We start from the raw sequence: 24,590 nt of genomic DNA, 5'->3' as shown, positions 1-24,590 counted from the left end.
AAAGGTTCCAAACTCCCAAGGAATGTTCACAGCCAACAGCTCTTGGCAAAGGAAATCCTGTCCTCTCCGGCCAGCATTAAGTTCACGCAGGAGCCTCCTCCTATCATGCCCCGCTGGGTTGCCGGGATGTTTCCTGCTCAGTTCCCATAAACAGCTGTCCCGGCATTTCCCCGAAGCGCCGGCCATTGGCGGGCAGGGAGGTGTATCCCGCGCCCGCCTCGGGGTTGGCTGCGGCGCGGGGCGGCGGCTCGGCCGGACATCGGCCGGAGGAGGGGCCGGGGCTCACGCCGTGCCTCCCGCCGCCCGCTGCTCCAGGTAGGAACGGCGCTGCCCGGCGCTCCGGCTGTCGGGGAGCGCTGCCCGGTGCCCGCTGCCCTCCGGCCAAGGCGCCTCCCGCTCGCTCCGCTTCTCCCCCCGCTCGCCGCCGCCCCTCTGCCCTTCCCTGCCGCTCTCCCGGGATTTATTTCCCCTCCCGCGCCCCGCTGGCGGGAGGCCGCTGCCCGTGCTGCTTGGCACCGTCTCGGCCGCGGTGATGCTCGGGGTGCTGTGAGCCGCTCCCAGCAGCGGCGAGGAGGGACCGGCGCGGGGCGGGGGGCGGCCCTGCGGTCACTCGACCTGCTGGGGAGGCCGGGGAGGGTTCCCGGCGCCGCAGGCTTGGAATGCTGAAGTTAGTTTCACTTTTACAACGGGATATGGATATCGCTGTGGCTGAGCCTGAGCACACACAGAGAGGCATGCGGACGAGCTGCTGGCCTGCCAGAGGTCACCCGAGTGTTTGTTCCCTGGCCGGACACCCGCGATCCCAGGGCAGGGCAGGGCAGGGCAGGGCGCTCCCGCTGGAAGCCGTCGCCTCTCTCCTTGTGCAAGTCCTCTGTGTGAGGGAAATTTGCTTCCCTCCAGGCTTGGGTATGAGATGCAGCGTTTTAGTACAAACTGCTTTCATGGTTACGTTTTAGTGTGCAGAGATAGTGACATGGTGTGACAAGGCTTCCTGGTTTTTGAGAGGGATCATTATACTCTTTGAGAACCCTCTTAGCATGCTGAAGAGAAGTGTCACAAAATACCTCCAACTTCAGTACAGTAACCTTTGCTGGTGGGAAAACGTAGCCACGGTAGGAAGACCACACTTGAAGCTGTTGTAGATGATTGTGTCCATCCCTTCATGCCATCCTTTGTGTGCTGGTCCCTCTGTTTCAGCAAGCCTGGAGTTTCTGAATTCTTTAGGTGTGTAGACATTTTACAAGTTACAGGCATGAGGACAAACAGGATTTTCCAAATGATTCAGATACAGAGATTCATGTATTATCAGTTAAAATTGTGTTGGAAACAAAGTTCACATTCTTGAAGCCTGTCTCTGAGATTCACATCTTTTAATTGCATAGGTATCTGAAGGCCTTAGGCTCCTGGATACTGATGCTGGACCTGGCAGTGTCCCTGCAGAAATAAGCAGTGGCATGTAGGCTTCACTAGGAGTGAAGAGGACAAGATAGAAAATAAAGGAGTTTTCCTCTGCAGTGGGAATCTGTTCTAGTGAAGCTTTTCCATTTTGCAGAAAATTCATATTAGGGCAAAAACCTATTGTTCCTGATCACACATAAGCTGACTGCAACTCAGTAGTTAAGGTCTTGACCTTATCTTCTATTTTTGGCCCTTATAAGAATTAGTTGTGTAGAAATACTTAGTAGTGGGCTTTCTCTTTTAATCAACTGCTTGCCATACAGCCTGTGTTCTGCTTTCTTTCTGTGTGTTTGGTACTTGTGACTGCTCTTGATGCAAGTTTTGATGGTCTTTGCATGGTTTATTGTGGCAAATGAGTATAATTGGAAAATTTAAGTTTCCAGAATTCTTGTTAAGCCTTGTAATTACAAACTAGCTGCATAAAAAGCATTCCTTTACAGTAATCAAAACAATTATTAAAATTGAAAATTTGTCTCTAAGGACATCTTATCAGACCTAGATGCAACAAAATTCACTGAAATTGAATTCATTTCTCAAAAAAGCAGGGTGTAACTAGTGTATGAAGTATCTGATTTGTGTTTTACAGCAGATGCTAAAGGAGACCAGAACTTTTGCACAAACAATGTCTGAATTGTACACGTACCTGTATTGTTTTATTACTTTGTCTTTGCTGCCATTAGGCATTACCATGCTCCGAGCCTTTAGTCACACAAATGGTAGGTGTGTGTTCCACCATGCAAAGTGTTGGCATCATCGTAAGTCTGTGCTGGCAATCAGGAGGGAAGATGTCAATGCCTGGGAAAGAAGAGCACCTCTAGCACCAAAGCATGTTAAGGAGTTGACAAAGATGGGATACAAGGTCTTGGTGCAGCCATCAAACCGGAGAGCCATCCATGAAAAGGTAAGGTCCCATTTGGAGAGACACAAGCAAAATCATAGTGCAGTTGTTAACCATAGTAGAGGAAAAATAATATTCAAAGGCCTTTCATGAGGAAACATATAAACCCCCCATAAATATGTAAATTTTGTTGCTAAATGTGGAGTCATGTGCTAGTAGAAAGGAAAAGGAGTAGTTTGATTAGTCTTTTAATGTATTATTGGCACTGTGGTGGGTTTTTGGAGTTTTTATTAATTTCATTTTATTAATTTCCTGTCATCACTCTCCCTAGAAATTCTAGGTTCTCTTGAAGTAGAAGCTTGGGAATTCCTTTAACGTTGGTGTTTTTGTCTTCTGTTTGTGAGAAGACAAGAACTCTAAAACACCCTCTATTTTTTAAAAGAACAGGAAGGATTAATCTGGTGAATTCCACTCTTGCCTCAATCCCATTCCTCGTGTGAAATGAGGAGAGTTTTTTTTCTTTAATGCTGTGAGCTTCAGGACAGAGAGCTTTTACAGTTTTTGTAGCAGCAGTAATACCTGAGAAAACAGATGAAAATTGAAACAAAAGTAGGGAATTAGTGATTACTTGCACATACCACCTTTTAATTAAGGCATGGTGCTTTTTTCATCAAAGCACAGATCATACTGTGTAAACTGCATTTCCTTAGAAATTGCTCTTCAGCTTGGACTCACACTTATACAATTTTATAAAATCATATGTCATCAGTCTTCATATTTTTGAATATTATATATTTTTCTAAACTTATTTCCAAGTATTTGAACGCCTTACAAAGGACTGTTCATTATTGCAATACTACAGGATACTTGAAATATTCTTTTTGTAGTGTGTAAATTTAAGACGAGATACTTTACTAACGCATAATTATAATTTGGCCTCATATAATAGGATAATAGTGTGGTAGTTCAATTTGATACTTGATACTTCTTTATCAAAGAATTTTGTGAATGTATCACATGCAGTAACTTGTTTCTGCTTGATAGAATTATTTATTTTTCCTCTGTTCTAGTTGCTAATATGCTGAGATCCGAATAAGAAAAAATACAGAAAAAATTTCTTTGATTTCTCTCTTTCATAGGAGTACATCAAAGCAGGTGCCATTATTCAAGAAGATATTTCTGAGGCTTCTCTGATAATAGGTGTGAAGAGACCACCAGAGGACAAATTAATCCCTAAAAAGAACTATGCCTTCTTCTCTCACACTATTAAAGCCCAAGAGGCAAACATGCCTCTTTTGGATGAGATTTTAAGACAGGTAAATTATGTCATATTGAAGGTCATTGTCAGTAAACATGGAGTGGAAGCTGAACTTAATGCTTAAGTGTGATCAAAAGCTTGCTGCCTAATATGGTTACTTCAGCACATGTACTTGTAGATGACTAACGAGGACAATTTTCAGTATCCTTTCCTTAAACTGAGTATTTCTTGCTCAGAGGATCTTGCGTTTGCAGTGTTTCTCTCTTTGTGTGCATAAGGGAGATAAGTTGTGAGCATGGTGTGCTCAAGAGAGGCTCCTTCTCTCTGAGCATGAAGAGTTGTTGGGAAGTTACTAAGCTGGAGTGCATATTGGCCATTGCAGAGGAAGGCAGCCAGTTCACACAGAAATGAGCAGCCTCTTGGCAGAGGATGTGAATGGGCCTGCAGCAGCTGGAGTGGCACATTGGGGAGCTCTGTGCAAGGAGGGCATGGGCAGTGCAGAGACTCCTTCAAACAAGGAATTCTGTGCAACTGTTATGTTTTTATTTTTACACTTAAATCTTGTTACGATATGTTTTTTATATTAACCGTCAGACTCTATCACAAAGAATGACAAAGGCGTGTAAAAAGGCAGTTCCTGGGAGAGCAGTGTGCCACCAACTGCATTCACCGAAAATTTTAATACTCAGTTTGCTGTGTATTTTCAGGAAATTCGACTGTTTGACTATGAAAAAATGGTTGATCATAAAGGAATGCGAGTTGTGGCCTTTGGAAAGTGGGCTGGTGTAGCAGGTATAGTGTATAAAGTAAAGGCAGGCTTGCAACAAGTGACTTCCTGTAATACTTCTGGTTGTCTGTGCTTCCTGAAAGTTGAGGCTTGTGATGTGTTTTTAACTGCGTAATTCTTGCTTTTAACAGCCTTTTTCCATTCTGGTTTGTGCCTCCTACTTTCATGAGATGACATGTCAAATAGTCATGTGGATTCCTGACAAGTCTAATATTTTATGTTGTTGTCTTGAAGTCCTGTTTGTCCACTGAACTATCTGGAGCAGACTAAAGAGATCAACTGAATAGGCTTTTGATAAAAAAGGCTGCTGTTAGTCCTGGAGATTGAACAAGACCTGTTTATCACTGTTATGGATTTAATCTGATTTTTGTGTGGCATGGTTTTCATTTCTTTTTACTGAACTTCAACACTTTCTTCAGGAGACTCTTATTTCCTTCTTTGGAATCCAGTGATGTGGATACACCTCATAAATGGATATCTGAATATTAAATGGTGCCTAAATGCATAATGGGCCAAGAGCAATTTTAAGGTCATGGACTGCTATTAAATTTCTCCTTCTCTGGTTTTATGTAGACTTTATTTAGAAGTAATGTATTAATATAAAACCATGGGAAAAAGTATCGGGGATGATTTGAGGCTTCAGTCAGTCTCTGCAGTTTCTAAGTGTGCATTATTTGTGATTAAGACTGATGGTGAAATTTTCTTTTTTTTTTTCTTTTTTTAATAACAGGAATGATCAACATCTTACATGGCTTGGGTTTACGATTTTTAGCTCTGGGTCATCACACTCCCTTCATGGTAAGAGTATGTGTGCATGTATTTTTCTTTAGCTAAATAAGATTTTGGCATCTACTAATTATCTGTATTTGAATATTGAAAATATCTTGATGGTTATGTGCCTTTGATTTCAGCACATTGGGATGGCACATAACTACAGGAATAGCAGTCAGGCTGTGCAGGCAGTACGGGATGCCGGGTATGAAATTTCACTGGGACTGATGCCAAAGTCAGTGGGGCCCTTAACATTTGTGTTTACGGGCACTGGTAATGTTTCTAAGGTAAGAATTGTCATCAAGATGAAGTGCTATATAATTGGTAATAGAAATTCTTGGCATTTGATCTCTGTCAGGTTAAATGGGTTGATGAGTTCATTTTGTTTGCTTGGACTTTGTGTTTTCCCTTGCCAGTAACAATTTTTAAGTACTGTAAACTAAAATGTTTAATATGAGATCATTCCTAACCAAGCTGATGTGCTAACTTCTTACCAATGAACATGATTAAATCTTACTGCTCCTCTCTTTTCCAACCCATATAATTTCTATCCCACTCTCTCCCCACTGTTGAATCTGTGCTCACAAGGTAAATGAATCACTCCATTAAAGTATGAGGAAAAGAATTATTTTTTCTTACACCTGCTGAGTTTTTATGTCTGGATGTCCTTGACTTGGCTTATGAGTGCTTGACTTCAGGGCTATTTTCTGTGACTTAGGGAAAAGACTTACCACTGGTTTTGGCAACAAAGATCTTTTAACAAGGCTCCAGCTATATAGTGAAATCAGTGCCTGCATAAATGTGTTCTTTCTGGCCAAAAGGATGATGTGTCTGAAAATCTTTTGGTTGTGATCACAGCTCATTGGGGAAGTCATCTTGTAGTTTCTGGCCTTTAGAACAGCTTGGTTGATGAGAAGTGGCTTCAGGGTTCTTTCTTAAAGGGAAACTGCTCCTCAGAGTGGCAATGAAACCCTCTTGTGGCTGAGTTGAGGCCTCCCAGCTCAGCCATTGGAAATAAGAACAAGGCATTGGATTGTGGTTTAAGCATTCTGCAGTAGTAGGGAATGATGTAAATTCCTTTCACATAATACCCAGGCAGCTTAGTTTTGGGTAAGCAGGGGTATGTGTGAAGCAGTATATACACCTCTGGAGATGTTCTCTGGCAGGGCTGTCAAATTGTATGTGGCATTTTATATCTGTTTTCAAACACCAAATGAGCAGTCTTACATTATATTTATGGTCTTCATGATTTCAGGGTGCTCAAGAAATGTTCAGTGCTCTCCCATGTGAATTTGTGGAACCACATGAGTTAAAGGAAGTTTCCAGATCAGGAGGTATGCAGTGACAATAGTGATTAAAAACACTGAAACCTTTTTTGTCTAAGTATAAGAGCTAATTTTTATTTTTTTTAAACTTCAGACCTCAGGAAAGTCTATGGAACAGTGTTAAGTCGTCACCACCATCTTGTAAGGAAACGTGATGGACAATATGATCCAGCAGACTATGATAAACATCCAGAAAATTACATTTCCCGCTTTCACATTGATGTGAGCGTCTCTTCTGTTCTTTTATGAAAGGTTTTCCAGAGTGTACTTACTACATTTTGCATATTCATCATTTGAGAGAGCATTAACTTAAAATGCTAGACCAGGTGCTTTCAGCTTCTTAAAGTACTAGGTGTAAACATCAGGGTCTGTGACGTTCTTTGCAGGTTGCACCCTACACAACTTGTTTAATTAATGGCATATACTGGGAACAAAATACCCCTCGCTTGCTGAGTCGGCAGGACGCTCAGAAGCTGCTGGTGCCAATTAAATCTGCTGCTGGTGCAATGGATGGCTGTCCTGAATTACCACACAGGTAAGACACTCATTTCACTTGTAACAATTTTGCAGTATGATGATTATCTTGTAATGTTAGGCAGTTTCACCCCAGTATCTAGTAAATGATTGTTTATTTTACATTGTTCCTCTTGCATGTTTTACAGTGCCCTATTGATTTTGCTCTTGTTCTTTTGTGCTTTGTAGTCTTGTTTTCACAGTTTGGAGTTTTTTAAAACATCACAGTAGAAATGATTAACACGTATTAGTGGTTTTTCTGCAGAGGTAGTCCTGCCACTGATCTTCATACAGAATCCAATACAAACAAAAGTGTGATATCTGGGAATGTACCTGCTGCACGAATGTGGGTAGAAGTTCCTACGCCTGAGCAGAGTTTTAGGGAGAGTTCTTCCTACCCTGTCATTTGCCTTGTACAGATTCAATAACTGTTTCTTAGCACCTCTTATTTCTGCAGCGGATAGTGGAAATGCTTCACAGCCCTGAATAGTTTTAAGGATAGAATGTGGGGTGCAAATCAAGGGTTAGTCAGGGTTAGTCTCCTTCCGTGGGGGTGGAAGCCACCCTTTTTCTGATAGCCCTGTCATAGATTTGAGGAAGCCATGAAAATATATCCTGGTGAGGAATCAGGCCTTTATTCCTTCTCTGCCAGATCCTGACAACTTTCTTTCTCTCATGTGACAAAGAGTTGAAGAGTTAACCTTCAGTGGAGCCAGAGGTTGTGCATTAGGCTAATGAATTGTTCCACCTGCACCTGCTATGTGTGAACTGGTAGGAGGCAGCCACTTCTTTCTGCTTCCCTTTAGGTTGGGAAGTTCATGCAGGACTGCACAGGCACAGCTTGAGGGCATTGGTAGATGGAAAATGAATGAAAGGTATTGGCAGCACATGGCATGGAGAGAAAGATCATGGGTGAATGTATTCTGCCAGTCTTTCATGAAATTAGGTGCTGTTGATGTGAATGAAAACCTGGTAACTACAATAGGGCCAAATTTCCATTCTATTTCTGGGTACCATTTTTTGTCTTTTGTTGACTTTTAAATTGGTTGAGATGAGGAAGGCCACAAGTCACATAGATCTTCTCACATTTCTTCTATTTCCTGTTCACTTATGACCTTTTATACCTGTGTTTCTTAGTAAATTGTATAATGCTCTATTCTTCTGTCTTTTTTATTTTAATTGCTTTAGACTTCTGGCCATATGTGACATTTCAGCAGATACTGGAGGATCTATAGAATTTATGACTGAGTGTACAACAATTGACAACCCATTTTGCATGTATGATGCTGACCAGCATATTACTCATGACAGGTGGGAGAACCCTTACTTTTTATTGTTTTCTGTTGTAACTCGTAGAGTGAAACATTATATTGAAAAAACCATGCATTTATAACACTTCTGAAAGGTGGTACCTTTCAGGTACTAAGAAGTAGTTTAGAAGAGCTATTTTCTCTCTTTCAGTGTTGAAGGCTCAGGGATTCTTATGTGTTCCATTGACAATCTGCCAGCTCAGCTTCCTATAGAAGCGACAGAGTACTTTGGGGACATGCTTTTCCCTTATATTGAAGAGATGGTAAGATATTATGTGTCTGACAGAAAGGTAAAAAGCCCAGAGTTTGGTCTGCTTGTTTGTTGCTTTTCTGGTCTCCTGTGTACATTCAAAAGAAATCTGCTGTAGAACATAACTGACTTTGTACTTCAAAAAAAGAAAAAAGCTTTTGAAGTCTTGAGGCAATCCTTTGAAAAGGAAACATGTGGATGAGACATGAGTGACCTGGATGTCTTAGGGGTTTGTCAAAAAGACTTTCTGTAGGCAGAAATCAGGCTCTGGCAGGTTGTTCATTGCTTCTGGACCCTGGACTAAATGTAAACATCTGATTTTCTTGAGCACTCAACAATCCCTCACAGTCAGGCTGCTGTTTAAATTTCTGTATTTTCCAGAAGTCAAGAGACACTGATTGCAGCCAGAAGTATTTCAAATGATTGGTATTGTTGTATGCATTTAAATGTTGCTTAAAATCTTAATGTTTTACTTTGAGAAATATTTGGTAATAAAACGACCTGATTTGAAATTACTTATTTCCACAGCTGTTATCAGAAGGCTCAGAACCTCTTGAAAAACAGAAATATTCATCTGTTGTTCGAGATGTAAGTTTTGGAATTTGGCACTCATCTTTGAGTGCCAAAGTAGTCTTCAAAGTAGTCTTCCCCTACTTTGAAACATACAGACACATAAAGCCCTCAAAATCTGTTTCATATATTTCCAGGCAGTGATTGCATCCAATGGCTCACTGACACCTAAGTATCAATATATCCAGAAACTGAGAGAGAGCAGGTAATGTAGGTTCTTAAAGTTTATTTGATTCAGGATTTAAAAAGCCACCCTGTCTGCATTCTCTCTCCCCTCTTACATTCATTTATTCTTGTGTCTTGGTGGAATCTATGTTGCACTGCGTGTAAATGTCTTCTAGGCTGACGATCTCCTTATTTCTTTCTGCACATTGCCTAAATCGTTAACACTAATATTAATTATTAACATCAATAATTAAGTGTTGTTAGTAACTTACACTGGAGTTGAGAGAGTGGTCATTTTTCTCTTTTTGCATTATGAAAGCTGTTTTACCAGAGGCAGAAAACAGACACATGTTAGTATTACTCTGTTACTCCTTGCCCTTTTGAAATGGATGTGACATACAGTCATTTGAAAGGAATGGCTGAAAGCAAAAGGCTCTCGAATATTCCTTGAATCTAGTTACTTCTTGTGTGGCTCAAGTGCTGTGCTGTGTAGCATTGTTCTGTGACTGGATGTATTGAGGAGACTCTGAGACTCTCAGACTTTTTGTTATATTCATGCACCCACAGCTTCAGCTGCCACTTCATCCACACCCTCTCACAGCAGTTATATACCAGTGGTAGCCTAGAGTGAATTAAGCAAACAAAAGTATAAATAACCTGCACAAGCCTTCCATTCCCCTTGCCCCCTTACTATTAACAAACATCTATAATTTACATATGAAAAATGTTAATTTCACAATAAGTGGATTCATGTTCATGGTCAGTGACAGCTACACTGTATATCTTATAAAAATTTAAATTGGTCTGACCATAAGCACTGCATGCAATATGCACTAAAAGCATAGTGTGTTGACTTCTGCACCTCAAACTCCTGCAATTTCCTTTGGGAACTTTGGGACTTCTGGTTATGCACTTGTGCATGATGAACTATAGGTGAATTCTTCCCACTAGGTAATGTGCTATATTTGCTACTCAGAGCCTTCAGTTCATAGTGATTTTTGTTCTGTGCTCTTTGATACATTCCCTCAAGAGGCTGTCTCAATAACAATTTTTTTTTATTCCTCACACAGTGCAATGATCTGATTTTTTTTAGCTTCCCACGTAATCGCTTACATGGTCTTGTGTGAACTACCATGAGAATCTGGAGACTTCATTTCCAAGGGTGGTTTTTTTGGGGTAGATTTTTGATGTTTCTGCAGATCTGTGTGCTTCATACGATGTTCATTTGCTCATTGGTGTTGCTCACTTAGATGTTATTGATAACAATACCCTTCTTAATTTTGCAAACTTTAGAAGTGATGCAAATGAAGGAAGGGCTTGACTGCTTAGGGTGTGATGGTTTAGATAGAGATACACTTTTGTTCAGACCCCATAGGAATTATGTGGCTTGTTTCCACTCTAGAAAAGCATTGTGCTATGTCCAGTTCAGTTTTTGAGGGTTCTATTTAGACTAATTGCTAATACTCCTTCAAGTCTGTGAACATCTCACAGGACAGCCAGACTGTATGAACTGAACTGTCTTGGGTGCCATTAGATTTAACAAACAGACTCATCTCCATCTTTGTACTCTTACTTGCATCTTAAGTCCTACTAGTTTCTCACCCTCAGCTGCAAAGGTACATCACATTAACAATGTAGATGTTATTTTTAACTGAGTTATTTAAATTCATTTATAGAGAATAGGCATAATCTGGAGCTGTGTAGATTCTGTTCTCTTACTTGATGGGTCATTTGGCAGCTCATGTTTTTGCCTGTCCTAGAGTAAACTTGCTGTGTTTGATTCAAGTATGGCTTCATTCTAGACACTAGAAAAGTTTTTAGTAAATATGACAAGTTGGATTGCAAAATCCAGCTTGCTTTCATATAAGAATTTCTTCTTCATCAACACTCCAAGCTACCTTCAACTTCTTTTCCCTAAAGCGTGGAGACGAATTCTTCTCTTCCTCTGCCCGTAAGAGTACAGTTGTAGAAGATATTCTGATAGGAGGAGGAAAGTCCTTGGGTTTGCAATATAAAAGGACATGGTGGGCTTAGGGGACTTTCTGTGAATGTATTAAATCATGATTTATCTTTTTTTTAAAGAATCAAATCTATAAAACTTTTATGAAGGTCAAAACTCACAGCAAACTGTAGTAATAATTTAGAGAGTTGATACATTGGTACATGTATCAGTTCAGATTTAATTATCTGAGAAGAATGACTTTTAAAAAAGGCTCTGAAATAGGAGGAAAGGAGGATGGAACATTTTAAATTTTGGAGAGTAATTCAAGCTTTTCAGTACTGATACAGTAGGCTGGAATGCGCTCCAGACATGATATAGATGTATTTGGTATTGATTTAACTCTCTTCACTCAGAGTAGTCTTTCAATTGTTTTGTTTGAGACCTTGTGCCCCTGAATGTACTCAGATACTTCCTGCCATGCTCTAGGTTGGGCAATAGTGCTCTGTTTGTCTTGCTATTAGGTATTGCTCTGGTAGGCTTCTACATCATCTATCATTGTTATGGCCATTTTTGAAATGAAAAAAACCACAACCAAAATATTGACTCTTGTCTGCCATGAGAAGCCTCAAAAACATCTGAACCAATTATTATTTAGTAGACATATGATTGGTCTTCTTCTAAGGTCAGCAGGTTTCAGCAGAGAGGACATCATCTTATCAGCAAAAGGTCAGGATTCTTTCTGAGGCATAATCTGCAATGCTGGTATAAATTCTTAGTGGATGAAAAGGTAACTGAGGATCTTGCTTATATGCTTATGAAGATTCCCATGAGACTGTATCTTTAAAAGTCCTATCTGCTTATTAAAATTTGTGTTCAGGGTATGGGATAAGAAAAGCCAAACCTCAATCTCTATTAATTAGATTAAACAGTAGGGCAGTGAACAGCTTTCTTCAAAAATAAGAAGTGTTTTAAGAATTTTTTCTTTTGCTAAATAACTTTTATCTATGTAGTCATACATTAGACAGTTTCACAATCCTGATTTTACAACTTAATGTAAATTTAAGCCAAAAGGAAAAATAATTATAAAAAATCAAAATGTATATTCCTGCTATGATTTATGTATTTCTGAGACCCTATTTAAACAACTTTTGAGTGGATTATTCTGGTTGAAAGGAATGCAAAGTCTGATGTGAATACATTTTATATTGAAAGTCAACAGGAGATCTACCTAAATTTATTTATGAGAGTAGTAGTAGTTAGGTTGAAACACTGATGGTTTTCAAATCTGAGTTGTTGTCTGCAATGATCTCTTGGTTGGGCATTAACTTTTATTTGACTTTTATAGCCCATCATGTTCGTATGATGGATTGATACAAACCTAGTGTAATTTACACAAAATACACTTTCACCAGCATGGGTTTGTGTCTTTTAACAATTGCCTGTAGTGTAAAGGGAGCAAGGTAGAGCCTGAAATCCCTTTCTGACAGCCCAGCATAACATTGGTGGCCCTCAAGTTGTCAGGTTACAGTAATTTGACCATCGGGAAAAATACAACTGTGGAAAGTTTTGATGAACAGCTAGAAGAAATCGGAGCAGTGGGAATATTGATGGATTTGATCATGTTCATGTTAGAAGAAAGAATCTAGACGTTATGCAGCAGAAGAATGGAAGCAGTACTAGATAGTCCTGGATCAGATAGCTAGGAGCTTGACTCTTGGTCTGAATAGAGCTTTTGATTTGTAGATTTTGTAAAACATACTTCTGTAAACCTTGGCAGCTTACAGTTTCCTTCTGTGTAATTTTTAATTTTGCCTGTAACACCTTCTAGGGAACAGGCTCAGTCACTGAAGATGAGCAATGAGAAGAGGGTTTTATTGCTTGGATCTGGCTATGTTTCCGGCCCTGTGCTTGAATATCTCACTAGAGATTCCAACACTGACATCACAGTTGGTATGTAAGAATTTGTTTTCATTTCAGTATTATGTCTTACTGAAGCATGTGTCAGAACCCTTCTCATAAATAATATATGGATGTGGTTCTGAGAAGAGATAAAGAAAATCTTTGCTATTATGCACAGCATAAGAAAAGGATTTTGTAGCTTTGTGAACAATTTTAAATTTATGTAATTGATTTGAAAATGACATAGCCATGTTAAAAGGTAACTGTTTGCATGTGTAACCTGTAGAGAAATTAGAAGTATTTTTCCTTTTAACCTGCTTTGGGCTCAGAATTTTGTAGCTAGTCAGTCACTTCGTTGGTGTTTGGCTGTGTTTTCAGCCTCACACAACAAGAATATGAAAATGTTTTTATAGACATCTGTATAAATGAAGTATCTGCTTTTCTTATAATGAATGTCATGGTGGTAAAACTTCAGACCCTGACTTTCCCATGAGCACCAAGTGCCTACTTGTTTTTTCCTATGTTTTGGTTTTATCTGTAGCACATTTCAGGCTAGGCATCTCAGTAATCCTTTTCTGTACCTTTAATGATGACTTTACTCTGATTCTGGGACTTCAGATTTAAAACTCAGGCTCTATTGCCTAATTGCCTGAAAGATACTTTTGAAAGATACTTTGCTGGGAAGTGGTTTCCCTTAAAACTTACAGTTTTATTGATGTTGATTGTTGTTGTTACTGGTTTGATTTTTTTTTCCTTCATGCTATTTTCCTACTTGGCTGCTTTTGCTACCTTTCATGGTGATACCCATAGTACTTTTAACCCCTGGGAAAAGATTTACTAGGAAGAGGAGGGAAAATCTAGGAAAGCTGCACTCTTGTTATGAGCACTGCCTGAGGTAGTATGAATAGGGAAGGATTACAGCAATGTGCAATGCCCATCCCCTTGTCACTACAGAGGTTGCATCCACTCCCTGCAGTGCAGTAGCAGGAAGGGAAACCAGGTGAACTGGAAGATCTGTTTTGCCAGGCACTGAACAAACATAACTCTTTATCTGGGTAGCTTTAAAACATGCAGTTTCTACAGCACATGCTCACAAATAGCACAGAAGCAAAGAGACACGAGTATATTACTTGTTTAATATTTGACAGCAGGCGAGTAGGTGCAGAGAACACAAAATGCACATCACAATGCCGTGTCTGGTTTGCTGCTGTTAGGCTATACGACTTTAAATCCAGATGATAAAAACTTTAATTGGGAAACCTTCATGTAATCAACTTTTTTTAGTTTGAGTTTGTAGATAATTTTGCCTAGCCCTTTTCCCTCAGCACAATTTGATTTGTAGGGTATGGAGAATCATCTTCTGGTAATGTTTATTTCCCACTGACTGTGGAAAGGCCATAAGGAAAAAAGGCCCTTACTTAGAGGCACAGATGCTTTTAATTCTTCATAAGCTTGTGCCCTGTCTGCTGCTTTTGACTGTTCCTTTTTCCTGGTTGTGTTCTCTGGATTGTGCTGGCAGCATGGTGAGCTGGGAAAGGAAATTAGTCAGATAGCAGATACTGGTTGTGTGTTATTGTGGTTCTCTTTTTCAGTTCTGCTTTCATTTTAATGGTAAGTGCTGGTGCCTTTTAATTTCCCAGATGCCTGTGCCCCATGTACTGTCTTCTCTGGCCACTCCTTTTTTTTTTTTTTTTCCTCTGGCTTGTGCTGGCAGTATGGTGAGCTGGAGTGGGAAACCAGTCAGAGGTGGCAAATACTGGTGGTGTTATTGTGGATCTCTTTCAGTTCTGCTTTCTTTATAATGGTAGTTAAGTGAAGGCAGGCAGAGACTGGGTTTATCCCATTTAGTTACAATATGGTATTTGGGATTGGGAGGACTAAGCCGTATGTGAATATTAGAAGTAGTCAGTTTGAACCTTTTACTCACACTTGACCTAAGCTAAAGCTTAATGTTTCTATATTTGTCATTTTAAAAACGGTGATTAATGTGAATTGGTTTTTACTTTAAGCTATTAACCTGTTTTTGACTGTAAATAGGAATTCTTTTAAAGTGTATTGAAAGAGAGTTTCAAAATGTTTAATTTTAAACATGTGGAATGAGGGATTGAGTAAGTTTTCCGGAACATGTTTGTTTACTAAATGCCTGATTATCGGCGATTGAAGGAGAGACGGAAAGACTGATTCATGATCAGAATTTGATTTTACTCAGGTTTTCCAAGAACTTATATACCATTTTAGTAAGGTTAATAATTTCTACTACAATAATTAGGTTAAAAGATCTTACAAACAACTCATGCATTTTACAACATCTTCATCGTAGGGGGTTGATTGAATCTTCTTCTTTAAGCAGGTTTTTAATCCCGTCTTCTCATAAGCTCAAAGTTCTGTTTGTCCTTGCCATGGCATCCTAGTCACCAGACTAGATATGCTAATTAAGTCTGTCTCACTCTCGTGAATTCCCACACCTGATTTTTCTTCAACTAAAAGGAAAGTGAAGTGAAGGAAAACACTTCTGTTAGTGAAGGAAATCTTTCCTCTTAGTGAAGGAAAACATGCATGCATTTGTTTCTCTTTGGGAAATATGGCACAATTATACATCGGGTGTGCTTTGGACTTAGCTTCATCTGTAGTTCTAACAGTACATTAGTTAGTTCTAACTACTGCATTATAGTTCTAACTGTTCTAACTATAGTGGTTTATTGTTTTACTTTTAAAACAGTATCTGTCATGAAGGAGCAACTTGAACAGCTGACAAAGAAATACAGAAATGTTACTCCAGTTCATATGGATGTCCTTAAGCATGAGGAAAAGCTGTCCTCTTTGGTGAAAAAGCACAACCTTGTGATCAGGTCAGATTTCTGTGTAAAACATGATAGGCTCAACCCTAAGTCATGCTGATTTTTTCTCCTAGTCAATTGACTTAAATCAACACATAGACCTTTTTTTAATGGCCAAGATGTGGAGTCCTGTTTGTCTATGTAAGTATGTATGGCTGCTGCCTTCTCATGTGATGGGGCATCAGAATTTTAAAAGGGGTTTTGACTTCTTCAGAACCATTCACCAGTTAAGTGGACTCACTTGTTAATGTGAAGGGCCAGTTGCTTCCACAGGCTTATATGTCCCTGGGGTCAAATTTTCTTGTTCACAAGAGGAGGCAGAATTCTGATATCTTGGTAATTTCTTCTGAATATCTTATTAAGAAGGAATTCATTCCAGTTATTGATATAGGGAAGGAACTTCATAGTCGTTGCCATTTTGTTTGTTTTGCCACGGGGTGTCATGAATGTGGCTTCCATTCCTTGTAGAGTGGGCTTTTCACAAAGTAGTTCACCAAGATCTTTGTAATGCAAGCTTTCTCAAGGACGGTTTTGCAGTTTTCCATCTTCTAAACCTCCAGCATGCCTGTAGAAGATGTCTTTGGAAAGAGGTCAGTGGTTTGTGGTTTACAGAGAAGTGTGACAAAAGATGATGTCTCAAGAATGACTCCACTATTGTTCAGTGCCCTGTTCTGAGTGCATACAACAATGCTGTCCTGACAGGGTAGTGTTTCACTTTCATAGGTATGGAACTGCTCAGGGCAACGCAGGTATGACTATTTTTATGAGCTATTACTTGAGCTATTTTGTAGGCATTCAAAAAACATTTGAGTGTCTTTCCAGTGACAGGATAAGTAACTGGTTGAATTTTGATGTTGCATGATTCTTCTTCATTTGTAGTTTGCTGCCTTATTCAGCACATCCTTTTGTTGCTAAGAAATGTATTGACAACAAAGTGAACTTGGTAACAGCCAGCTACTTAACACCAGCCATGAAAGAACTTCAGGAGAGGTAGGTGTGAAAGTAGCATCTCCCTGGTGTTGCTTACTTATTTAGTGTGTTATCTGTATATTTTGCAGTCTGTTACACCTGCAACACTTACTGTAAATTACTGCTTTCAGAATTCTTTCTGCTTCTCTTTCTGTGATGGAGAACCAAGTAACTTTCCCAAAGCTCCATGTTGCAGAGTGGAGCAATGAGTGCATACCTCAGCCTGCTTAGATTAATGCTCTAAATAATGGAATGCATTTTTCTGCTTGCATCATCCTATGTCATGTTAATGTGCCTTCTTCTCTTCCCTCAGACCTGTTAAGATGTTTGAGCCAGGCTGATATTCAAGCTGGGTAGCTGTGCTGTCTTATTCTATCAGCAAGCTTGTTTGTCATCCTTTGCTTTCCCTCAATAAAAACTCATTCTTGGCTTATTGTACCTACAGTAATCTCCTCCTTCGTGATCTTTTGGATATGCCTACTGTATAATTTTCAAATTGGCAATGACTCTAACTACTCTAATATTTCTGTTGTCCTACTTCCTATATGCTTGGAAGTTGTTTTGAGCATGGAGCTTCATCTAGGTGCTCCTCTGAGTCACAGTACTGGAAAATCTGAAGTGCATTCACATGAAGAATTGTACATGCTGTGTCTTTGCAAAAGATAAAACCAAAAAGCTAGACTAATAGAGAATCAGCGTTGCAGAAAGTGAGGGATATTTAGGGGCCTCTCCTATCATTCTTATTGAGAATATAGCATGCTCTCAGGGAAAAAAAAATTAAAAAGAGCACTTCTCACTTGTCAAAACGGACAGATTTTGAAAATAAAATAAATCCTCAGTTTGTGGTGATAAGTGAAATCCTCTAGGACTTTAGGCAACTATTAGGAAAAAAACCCAAATACTTGTAATTTTGGAAAGCAGGCCTTTTAATCTCTCTTCCTTGTAGGAGCTTTTTAGGGCAATTATGACTAGCTTTGTGCTGCCCTCTGCATTACTACCTTCCTGTATTATACCACTGTCCAGGAGATTGTGGAATATGTGGCTGGTAGAAATTTTTTTTACCAGCACCTTGGTGCAGAGAAGTAAGAGCAACAAATGTTAGAAGGCTCTTAAATGGTTGTCACTTTTCAGGGTTTAATACTTGCTTTCGTTTCTTTGTTTCCACAAGCTGCAGACAGAGCCCAGAATTTACCATGTTGGAGAAAGTTCACTGGGCAGATTGGAAAGATTTGCAGAATAAAAGGGCAGTAATAATGAACATTCTGATGGCTCTGTATTTCTGTTATTTTTAGCGTAGAAGCTGCTGGTATTACAGTTATCAGTGAAATGGGCTTGGATCCTGGTCTTGATCACATGTTGGCGATGGAATGTATTGACAAGGCGAAGGAAGTTGGTGCTACGGTAAGGGTAGCGGGTAGGGCTTAGTTCTGCCAAGAGCACATTACTAAAGTTGTTCTTTTAACACCGTTTGGGTTTTGAGTGTGTCACTGATGTGTAACAGACTCTGGACATTTTACTTCTTCTGATGCTTTGAATTTCATAGCTACTAATTCTCTTGGTGAGACCATCAACTAAGATGGCCTTGCCCCATCCTATCTTTTGGTTTCCTCTCCTTTACAGGCAGTGCCTGCAGTTTTCCCCTCCCCACTGGAGATCCTTCTGATCTGGCCCATTTGGGGGATAAAAGAAACAGAAATTTTAAGAACTGATGAGGATTCTGCAGGGTAGATCTCTGTGCATCCTGATCTGTATTCATCATTTCTTTCCTGTGGATAAATCTGACAGGTTATATCGTACACTTCTTTCTGTGGTGGCCTACCAGCTCCAGAGCACTCTGACAATCCTCTGAGATACAAGTTCAGCTGGAGTCCACTAGGAGTGTTGCTGAATACAGTCCAGTCTGCTACGTATTTAAAAGATGGAGAGGTGAAGTAATGGGAAAATTTTCATTTAAAACCAGACAAAATGCATGGTATTTGGCTGAGGGAGGAATTGGGACTTTTAAGATGCTGTGTTTACTTTCAAGCCAATGGCCATCAGTTGCATAAGCCAGTTGCATTAATCACTTACTCCTATGTTTGGAGCGTAATGATACCAAGCTGCTGCCAGCTAAATTCTTACTTACTATGTGGACACTGATTGCCAGGAAGGAATTTGTTCTAAAGACTAAAGCACTAGATTGAAGTTGCTTTTTCTGGGTTCAACTTCCATTCCTGTTGGGTGTTGCTTTTGCTAAATAATTGCCCTGTCTTTAGCCCTGTGAAACAAAGGTGAGAATGCTTTTCTATCTAGTTGTGTTCATAAATCGAACAGCTTCATTTTGTATTTGCACAATGCATAGTAGAACTCTTGATTCCTTTTTCTTTTGGTGCAATGTGTAATAGCAATAACCCAATGAGTGGGTTTTGTGAAATGCTTTTTGGTCCATTTTATAGAAGCTCTGTTTTGCTTTTTGTGCAGGAGTCATTAGACTTAACCTCACAAATGTCACTGCCTCTGTTTTATGTAAACATTGTAATTGATTTGTGCAAAGCTATTGAGAGCCATTATCACATTTCTGCTTTCCAGCACTATCTATTTCCACTGTCACTTGCTCAGAGTAGTTACTGCAATTGTCAAGGAAACTGCCTTGTATAACCATTTAGTTACCTAAAACACTGTAAAACTTAGAAATGTACTTTTGAAATAATTTATGTTTTATGACATTCTGGTGCTCTACTGTTCTTATGGAAGTAAGAAAGGAGAAATTCAGCAGAGAATTGTATGTTGGACATTATTTAAAAAGCAATGAATTTTCAGAACTTCAGAAAAGGGTTCTTGGAAAATGTTGTAATATTTCTGATTTAATTCTGATCTGGTTCACCCATTGCTTGGAAAAATTAGATCATGGATATGATCTAATGAGTCATTATGATGAGTCATTATGAGAGCACTAGATGAGCTTGTGAGTAAATTCTGCAATTTTTCCTCCTTGCCATTAAATACTTATGTCTTTACTTATGACCATTGTGTAGGATTCTTTCGCACACCTGTCTTGCCTGGCAAACACAACAAGATCTTGCAGCTTTGCTGCAGGCTTCGCTGCTTTAGTATTTCTTCTATAAGTAAACCTTGTTCCTTTGCTCAGAAGTCAGAAAGCAAGGTTGTATTGATGGTGCATAGCAGATCTGGGCTTTAGCTGCTTGAAGGAAGCAGGGTTCAAGGCTGTGGTTGGGGTTGGTAAGAGAATTAGTCACCCATTTTTTTTTGTTTTCCTTCCATGGCACTTTATAGCTTCAAGTAAAGATACACATGGGTACTAAGTTTACATCCATGTGATATCACTTGATTTATTTTAATATTAAAAAAAAAAGCAACAAACATTGATCATTCTGTTTATATCTGCCTTCTCCGCCATATAAAAAACACCAAACAAAACCTAAACAAGATAATAAATTATTTGATCAAAAAGCAGGGTTGAATCTCCCATCACACTGGTGTAGTTAGGGACATGCTCCAAAATGACATTAATGTAAGTGAAATGGAAACCTGCCATTTTAATATAAGTGCAGCAGGCATTAACTGTGTGTTTGAGAAGAACATGGCTTGTTTTAGTCCTTTGATTAGTAATGACTGGGACATTGCATGCTTTTCCTGCACTGGATACGATTAAATGGCTTGGGCAACTGCTTTATTTAGATTGGGGCTTTGTTTGCACTTGGAACACCAAACATGTTTTTCCTGGTTTTGAGCATACTTTGTCTTTTCTGCTCTAAAATAAGTTGCATACGACTGCACCAAAATAATATTTGCTGTTCTTTCACAAACTTTAGATTATGAATATTCCACCTGGAGGAGCTTTACTGGATTCTGTTACTCCAATGGATTTTTTCCCAGGATTAAACCTTGAAGGTTTTCCTAACAGAGACAGTACAAAATATGCTGAGCCATATGGTATTCAGACAGCTCGCACTTTACTGAGAGGCACCTTAAGATACGAAGTAAGTTGTTGGTGTTATTATTGGTAATTATTGTTTTCCTCAAGAGATAATGTTATAATTTCAAGAAAACCGTGTATTTAAAACTCAGCCTTTTATATGCTTGCACTTGGTATTTTATTTTATTCCCTGTTACCCCAGCTGAGAGACAACTGAAAGCAGTTGTCTCATTTTTTTTTAATGTAGCTTTACCTGCTGTATTTAATAGGTATTTGTTGCAAAATGGAAAAACAGTTTTATTTGTTTTAGACAGTTGGTCAGTTGTCTTGCATAGTCTGTGTTTCCTCTTTTTATTATGACTCTGTATCTAGTGGCCAATCAATAGAAGATTTAAGAAATTAAATAATTCTGTTTTCTTACATTCCCATGGAAAACATAATGTAAAAATATTACAGAAAGTTATGATTTTCTATCAAGCTGAGAAAGTTTTTCATTAAGTAACTAGAAATCATAAACTTGATAAGGTTTTTTTGATCAGCTAAGTAAAATGTTAAGAGAGAAATGTGTTTTCCTTCTAGCTGATCAGGCCCTTTCCTTTCATTTGTCAGATGTCCAAAGCAAAATCAAAACAAAATATTTTTTCTTTCAGATTTTCTTTTTTAAAATTTTTTTGGTCAATATACATTAAGAAGGAATAAACCTGAAACCATATTGAAGGTTTTAAAAATTTTCAGTGGATGTTGTATTATGTCTTTTAAGGTTTATGTGAGGTTTTAAGTTACTGTTATTTGTCCATACCCTGAGGAAGGTGTATCTCCTTTTTGTCTTAATTCCTCTGTTGCAATACAACAGGATTTTTTGAGGGAGGGAGGCTTGCTTAGATAAAGGCATGGAAGAAGATGGAAGGCCAATATGGGGGAAAGAGGGTTATAAATTTTAATAGCTCTCTTTTGGTCACTCTAGATACAATCTCCTTTTCAGAAGGTAAAACTATTTGGGAGGCATCTATCTCATCATGAATTCCTAATATGACAGTATCTATTCTTCCATTTGGTGCCTGGTAAAACTTCTTTTGTATGTGCTAGCACAAGGAACTGCAAAACTGTCAGGGTGACATGCCAGGTTGTTGTCAGTGTGCTTCAAGAATCCTGGTTCTGTGGTTAGTGCTGCTTTCTTAACCCCCACAAGCAAGGCCAGCACTCTGGGCTGGGCTGATGTTGGTAGGGCTGTGGAGAAGGGTTTGCCATACCTGCATGGTACTGACATACCAGCACAGAGTGCTGAGCAGGACAGAAGTTAGTGTTGGCCCTTTGCACGTGCTTCTGTGCTGCAGAGCAGAAACCAATCTGTTCACTGAGGAGGCAGTCATCTCCTAAAAGTGCCTTTTAGAGATTAAGTTTAGATAGCTAATGGAATTAGTTTAAAAAGAGGTGTCACACAGAAGGATCTCACTGCAAGGCCATCTGAGCTGATAACCTGGTGCTTGTGGAAATGACTTCTAATTTAATTAGTCTTCTTTCAGGGTTTTTTTTTCCTCCATTCTGCTTTTTTAATGTTTCTTGTCATGTAAGTGCTCTCAGGTATCCAGCAGCTGTGTGGGAATGTTAATGGGATACAAAAAAAGTAAGCAGAAATCAGTTGAGACTTCTTTTATTGTGCAGCCTGATGCAACCTCTGCAGTTCCTTTTAAACTATTCTACTGCTTTGTCTGTCTGATGTTCTTGAAGATGAGAAATAAGCACACAGGATTTTTATCTTTAAAAGCAGCCTTTGTGATGTCCACACAATCCCAGTGGTGTGAAACTGGGTGAGCAGAGTTCTGTCTTGTGTTCTGTGTATTCAGTAGTTTGTTTATGGTCCAGCTGGCTGATATAACCCTGTGATGGGCTGGGAGCTGGCCAGCTGAGCCCTTTGATCTCAGCAACCAATGGTGCTTGCCAGGGAAGTATTGATGACAGAATAAGCCATTAAAAAGGATATTGAAAGGTGGGGAAGGGGTGGAGAGGGGCTGGGGAAGACACTACTCTGTTGTAGTAACCTCACTGGCATCAGGTTATTGTGGCTGACTTCCCAAAATAATACCTAACTGCCACGGTTATTTCTATCACTACATTCAAACCAACGACAAGCACTTCAGTTTCAAGTGATGAATATATTTAATAGTGTTATTCTTTTATTTCAGGGATACTCCAGAACTATGAGGGGCTTTGTAAAACTAGGATTAATTAACCCAGATCCTAATCCTTTGCTAAGCTCAACTACGCCACCTCTAACCTGGGTGAGTTACTCTGCTTACTCTGCCTCCTTTCCTCTGTTTTATTGATGCTTTTCTTATTGCTAGACTTGGGTGTACTTAGCAATGAGAATCTTGTATTGCATCCTGATCTTTGATTTTTTTTCATGGAACGTAGGAAGACTTTCTTCAGCAGGAATAGAATAAGGTGCTGGAAGAGGTTCCCTGATAGATTCTGCAGTGTCTGACATTGGAGGCTTTCAGGCCTCTCAGCTAGACAATGGCATGGCTGTATTTTTTGAATTGTCCTATGTTTTTTGTGAGTCACAGTCTAGTCTTCAGTCCTCCAAGTCTTCCATGTCCATATTGTTGCTGGCTCATGATCTTCAGTGTAAAAGCATTTTTAGGGCATCCAGAAGTAAGAGATTGTACATAAAGGAGTATATTAAATATTGTCTACTGAAATTCTGTAGAAGCTTTTTTTTTGTCTTCTGTTATTCTGCTTTTCTGTCTTGATCTTGGGTGCCTTACTTCATCTTTATCTCAGCCAAGATGTGACCCTGATGTGCTGCTGTTACATTTGACAATCAACATTTTCATTGTCTTCAGGGTAACAGGGACAAACAGAGTATTTCATATTTCAATTTGGGGTGAAGAGAGTTGAAAATGTCTTGAGTGTTCTCAGAACCAAGAACCAAAACCATGAAAGCAGAAGGTGAAGAGTCCACAGTCTTGCTTGTCTCTTGACTAACATATAGGATTGGGAAGATGAGCACACTCAAGGAGTTTTTGGGTGGCCATATGGGAATTACCTTTTTTTTTTTTTTTTTTTTTTTTTTTTCCTACTTTCAGTTTTAGGGTTGATATTTTCCAGTTTTCTTTGTAAAAATGTCTGGAATTTCCAGTTCTAGCCTCAACGAATAAGTATATAGTGTTATGTAATCTGTAAAAATAGCTATAAATTTATTATTCTCACTGCAAGCATTTTTTTTTTAGTGATGCTTTTACACCTTGGTACCTTCCCTTTATCGACACTGCCAGTGAAGTAGAAGAGATGGGCTAACCTGAGCTTGTAGACTCTGCAGTTCTTGCTTATTTCGTATCTTGCTCATAGTTCTTTTTATTATCCACCTTGCTGTGAATGAAGCAAGCAATAATTAGCATCTAGGTGGCACAAAATGGTCTTCAGATGTACACAAGTATCATGAAAAGTCTCTTTGGTAATACTCACAGGATTAAAATTCTCAAACTTTTTCACTCTCCCAGTACACATAAGCTGTCTTCTTAGAAGTTGTGGATTTTAACTGATCTTAGTGGAGTAGCTGGTTCTCAAAACCTTGATTGAGATGGAGTGGGAACAGATGTCAGGCCTTCATGACCCTTTTTTTATTTCCAAACAGAAAGAGCTCATGTGCAAACTGGTGGGAATTAAGTCACCTGCTGAGCCCCATGTTCTAAAAGAGGCTGTATTTAGCAAACTGGAGAAGGACAAAAGTCAGCTGGAAGCGGTGGAATGGTAATGTTCCAATGATTTTGAAAGTTTAAAAA

General features: G+C 39.2%; 1 protein-coding gene across 3 annotated transcripts in view; it reads left to right on the top strand.

The window, feature by feature from the left end:
- The first annotated feature begins 235 nt into the window (after nucleotides 1–235).
- Nucleotides 236–24,590, top strand: part of AASS (aminoadipate-semialdehyde synthase) — a 28,070-nt gene continuing 3,715 nt past the window's right edge. The window contains exons 1-21 of one of the 3 annotated variants that reach the window (XM_083859078.1): nucleotides 236–315; nucleotides 2,139–2,359; nucleotides 3,436–3,612; nucleotides 4,262–4,346; nucleotides 5,072–5,139; nucleotides 5,253–5,399; nucleotides 6,368–6,446; nucleotides 6,532–6,659; nucleotides 6,824–6,972; nucleotides 8,139–8,261; nucleotides 8,412–8,523; nucleotides 9,039–9,098; nucleotides 9,218–9,285; nucleotides 13,016–13,137; nucleotides 15,806–15,935; nucleotides 16,803–16,913; nucleotides 18,185–18,293; nucleotides 18,678–18,818; nucleotides 20,705–20,872; nucleotides 22,992–23,087; nucleotides 24,443–24,558. In XM_083859078.1, the coding sequence (XP_083715204.1) occupies nucleotides 2,147–2,359; nucleotides 3,436–3,612; nucleotides 4,262–4,346; nucleotides 5,072–5,139; nucleotides 5,253–5,399; nucleotides 6,368–6,446; nucleotides 6,532–6,659; nucleotides 6,824–6,972; nucleotides 8,139–8,261; nucleotides 8,412–8,523; nucleotides 9,039–9,098; nucleotides 9,218–9,285; nucleotides 13,016–13,137; nucleotides 15,806–15,935; nucleotides 16,803–16,913; nucleotides 18,185–18,293; nucleotides 18,678–18,818; nucleotides 20,705–20,872; nucleotides 22,992–23,087; nucleotides 24,443–24,558 (2,402 nt within the window). In that variant the 5' untranslated portion in view covers nucleotides 236–315; nucleotides 2,139–2,146. Of the gene's footprint in view, nucleotides 316–1,634; nucleotides 2,360–3,435; nucleotides 3,613–4,261; nucleotides 4,347–5,071; nucleotides 5,140–5,252; nucleotides 5,400–6,367; nucleotides 6,447–6,531; nucleotides 6,660–6,823; nucleotides 6,973–8,138; nucleotides 8,262–8,411; nucleotides 8,524–9,038; nucleotides 9,099–9,217; nucleotides 9,286–13,015; nucleotides 13,138–15,805; nucleotides 15,936–16,802; nucleotides 16,914–18,184; nucleotides 18,294–18,677; nucleotides 18,819–20,704; nucleotides 20,873–22,991; nucleotides 23,088–24,442; nucleotides 24,559–24,590 lie in introns of those variants that run through there. The other 2 variants (XM_083859077.1, XM_083859079.1) reach the window with 2 other exon arrangements.

Source organism: Zosterops lateralis, assembly GCF_965231275.1.
Source record: "Zosterops lateralis genome assembly, chromosome: 4".
Lineage (NCBI taxonomy): Eukaryota > Metazoa > Chordata > Aves > Passeriformes > Zosteropidae > Zosterops > Zosterops lateralis.
This window is presented reverse-complemented; position numbering and strand designations above follow the sequence as displayed.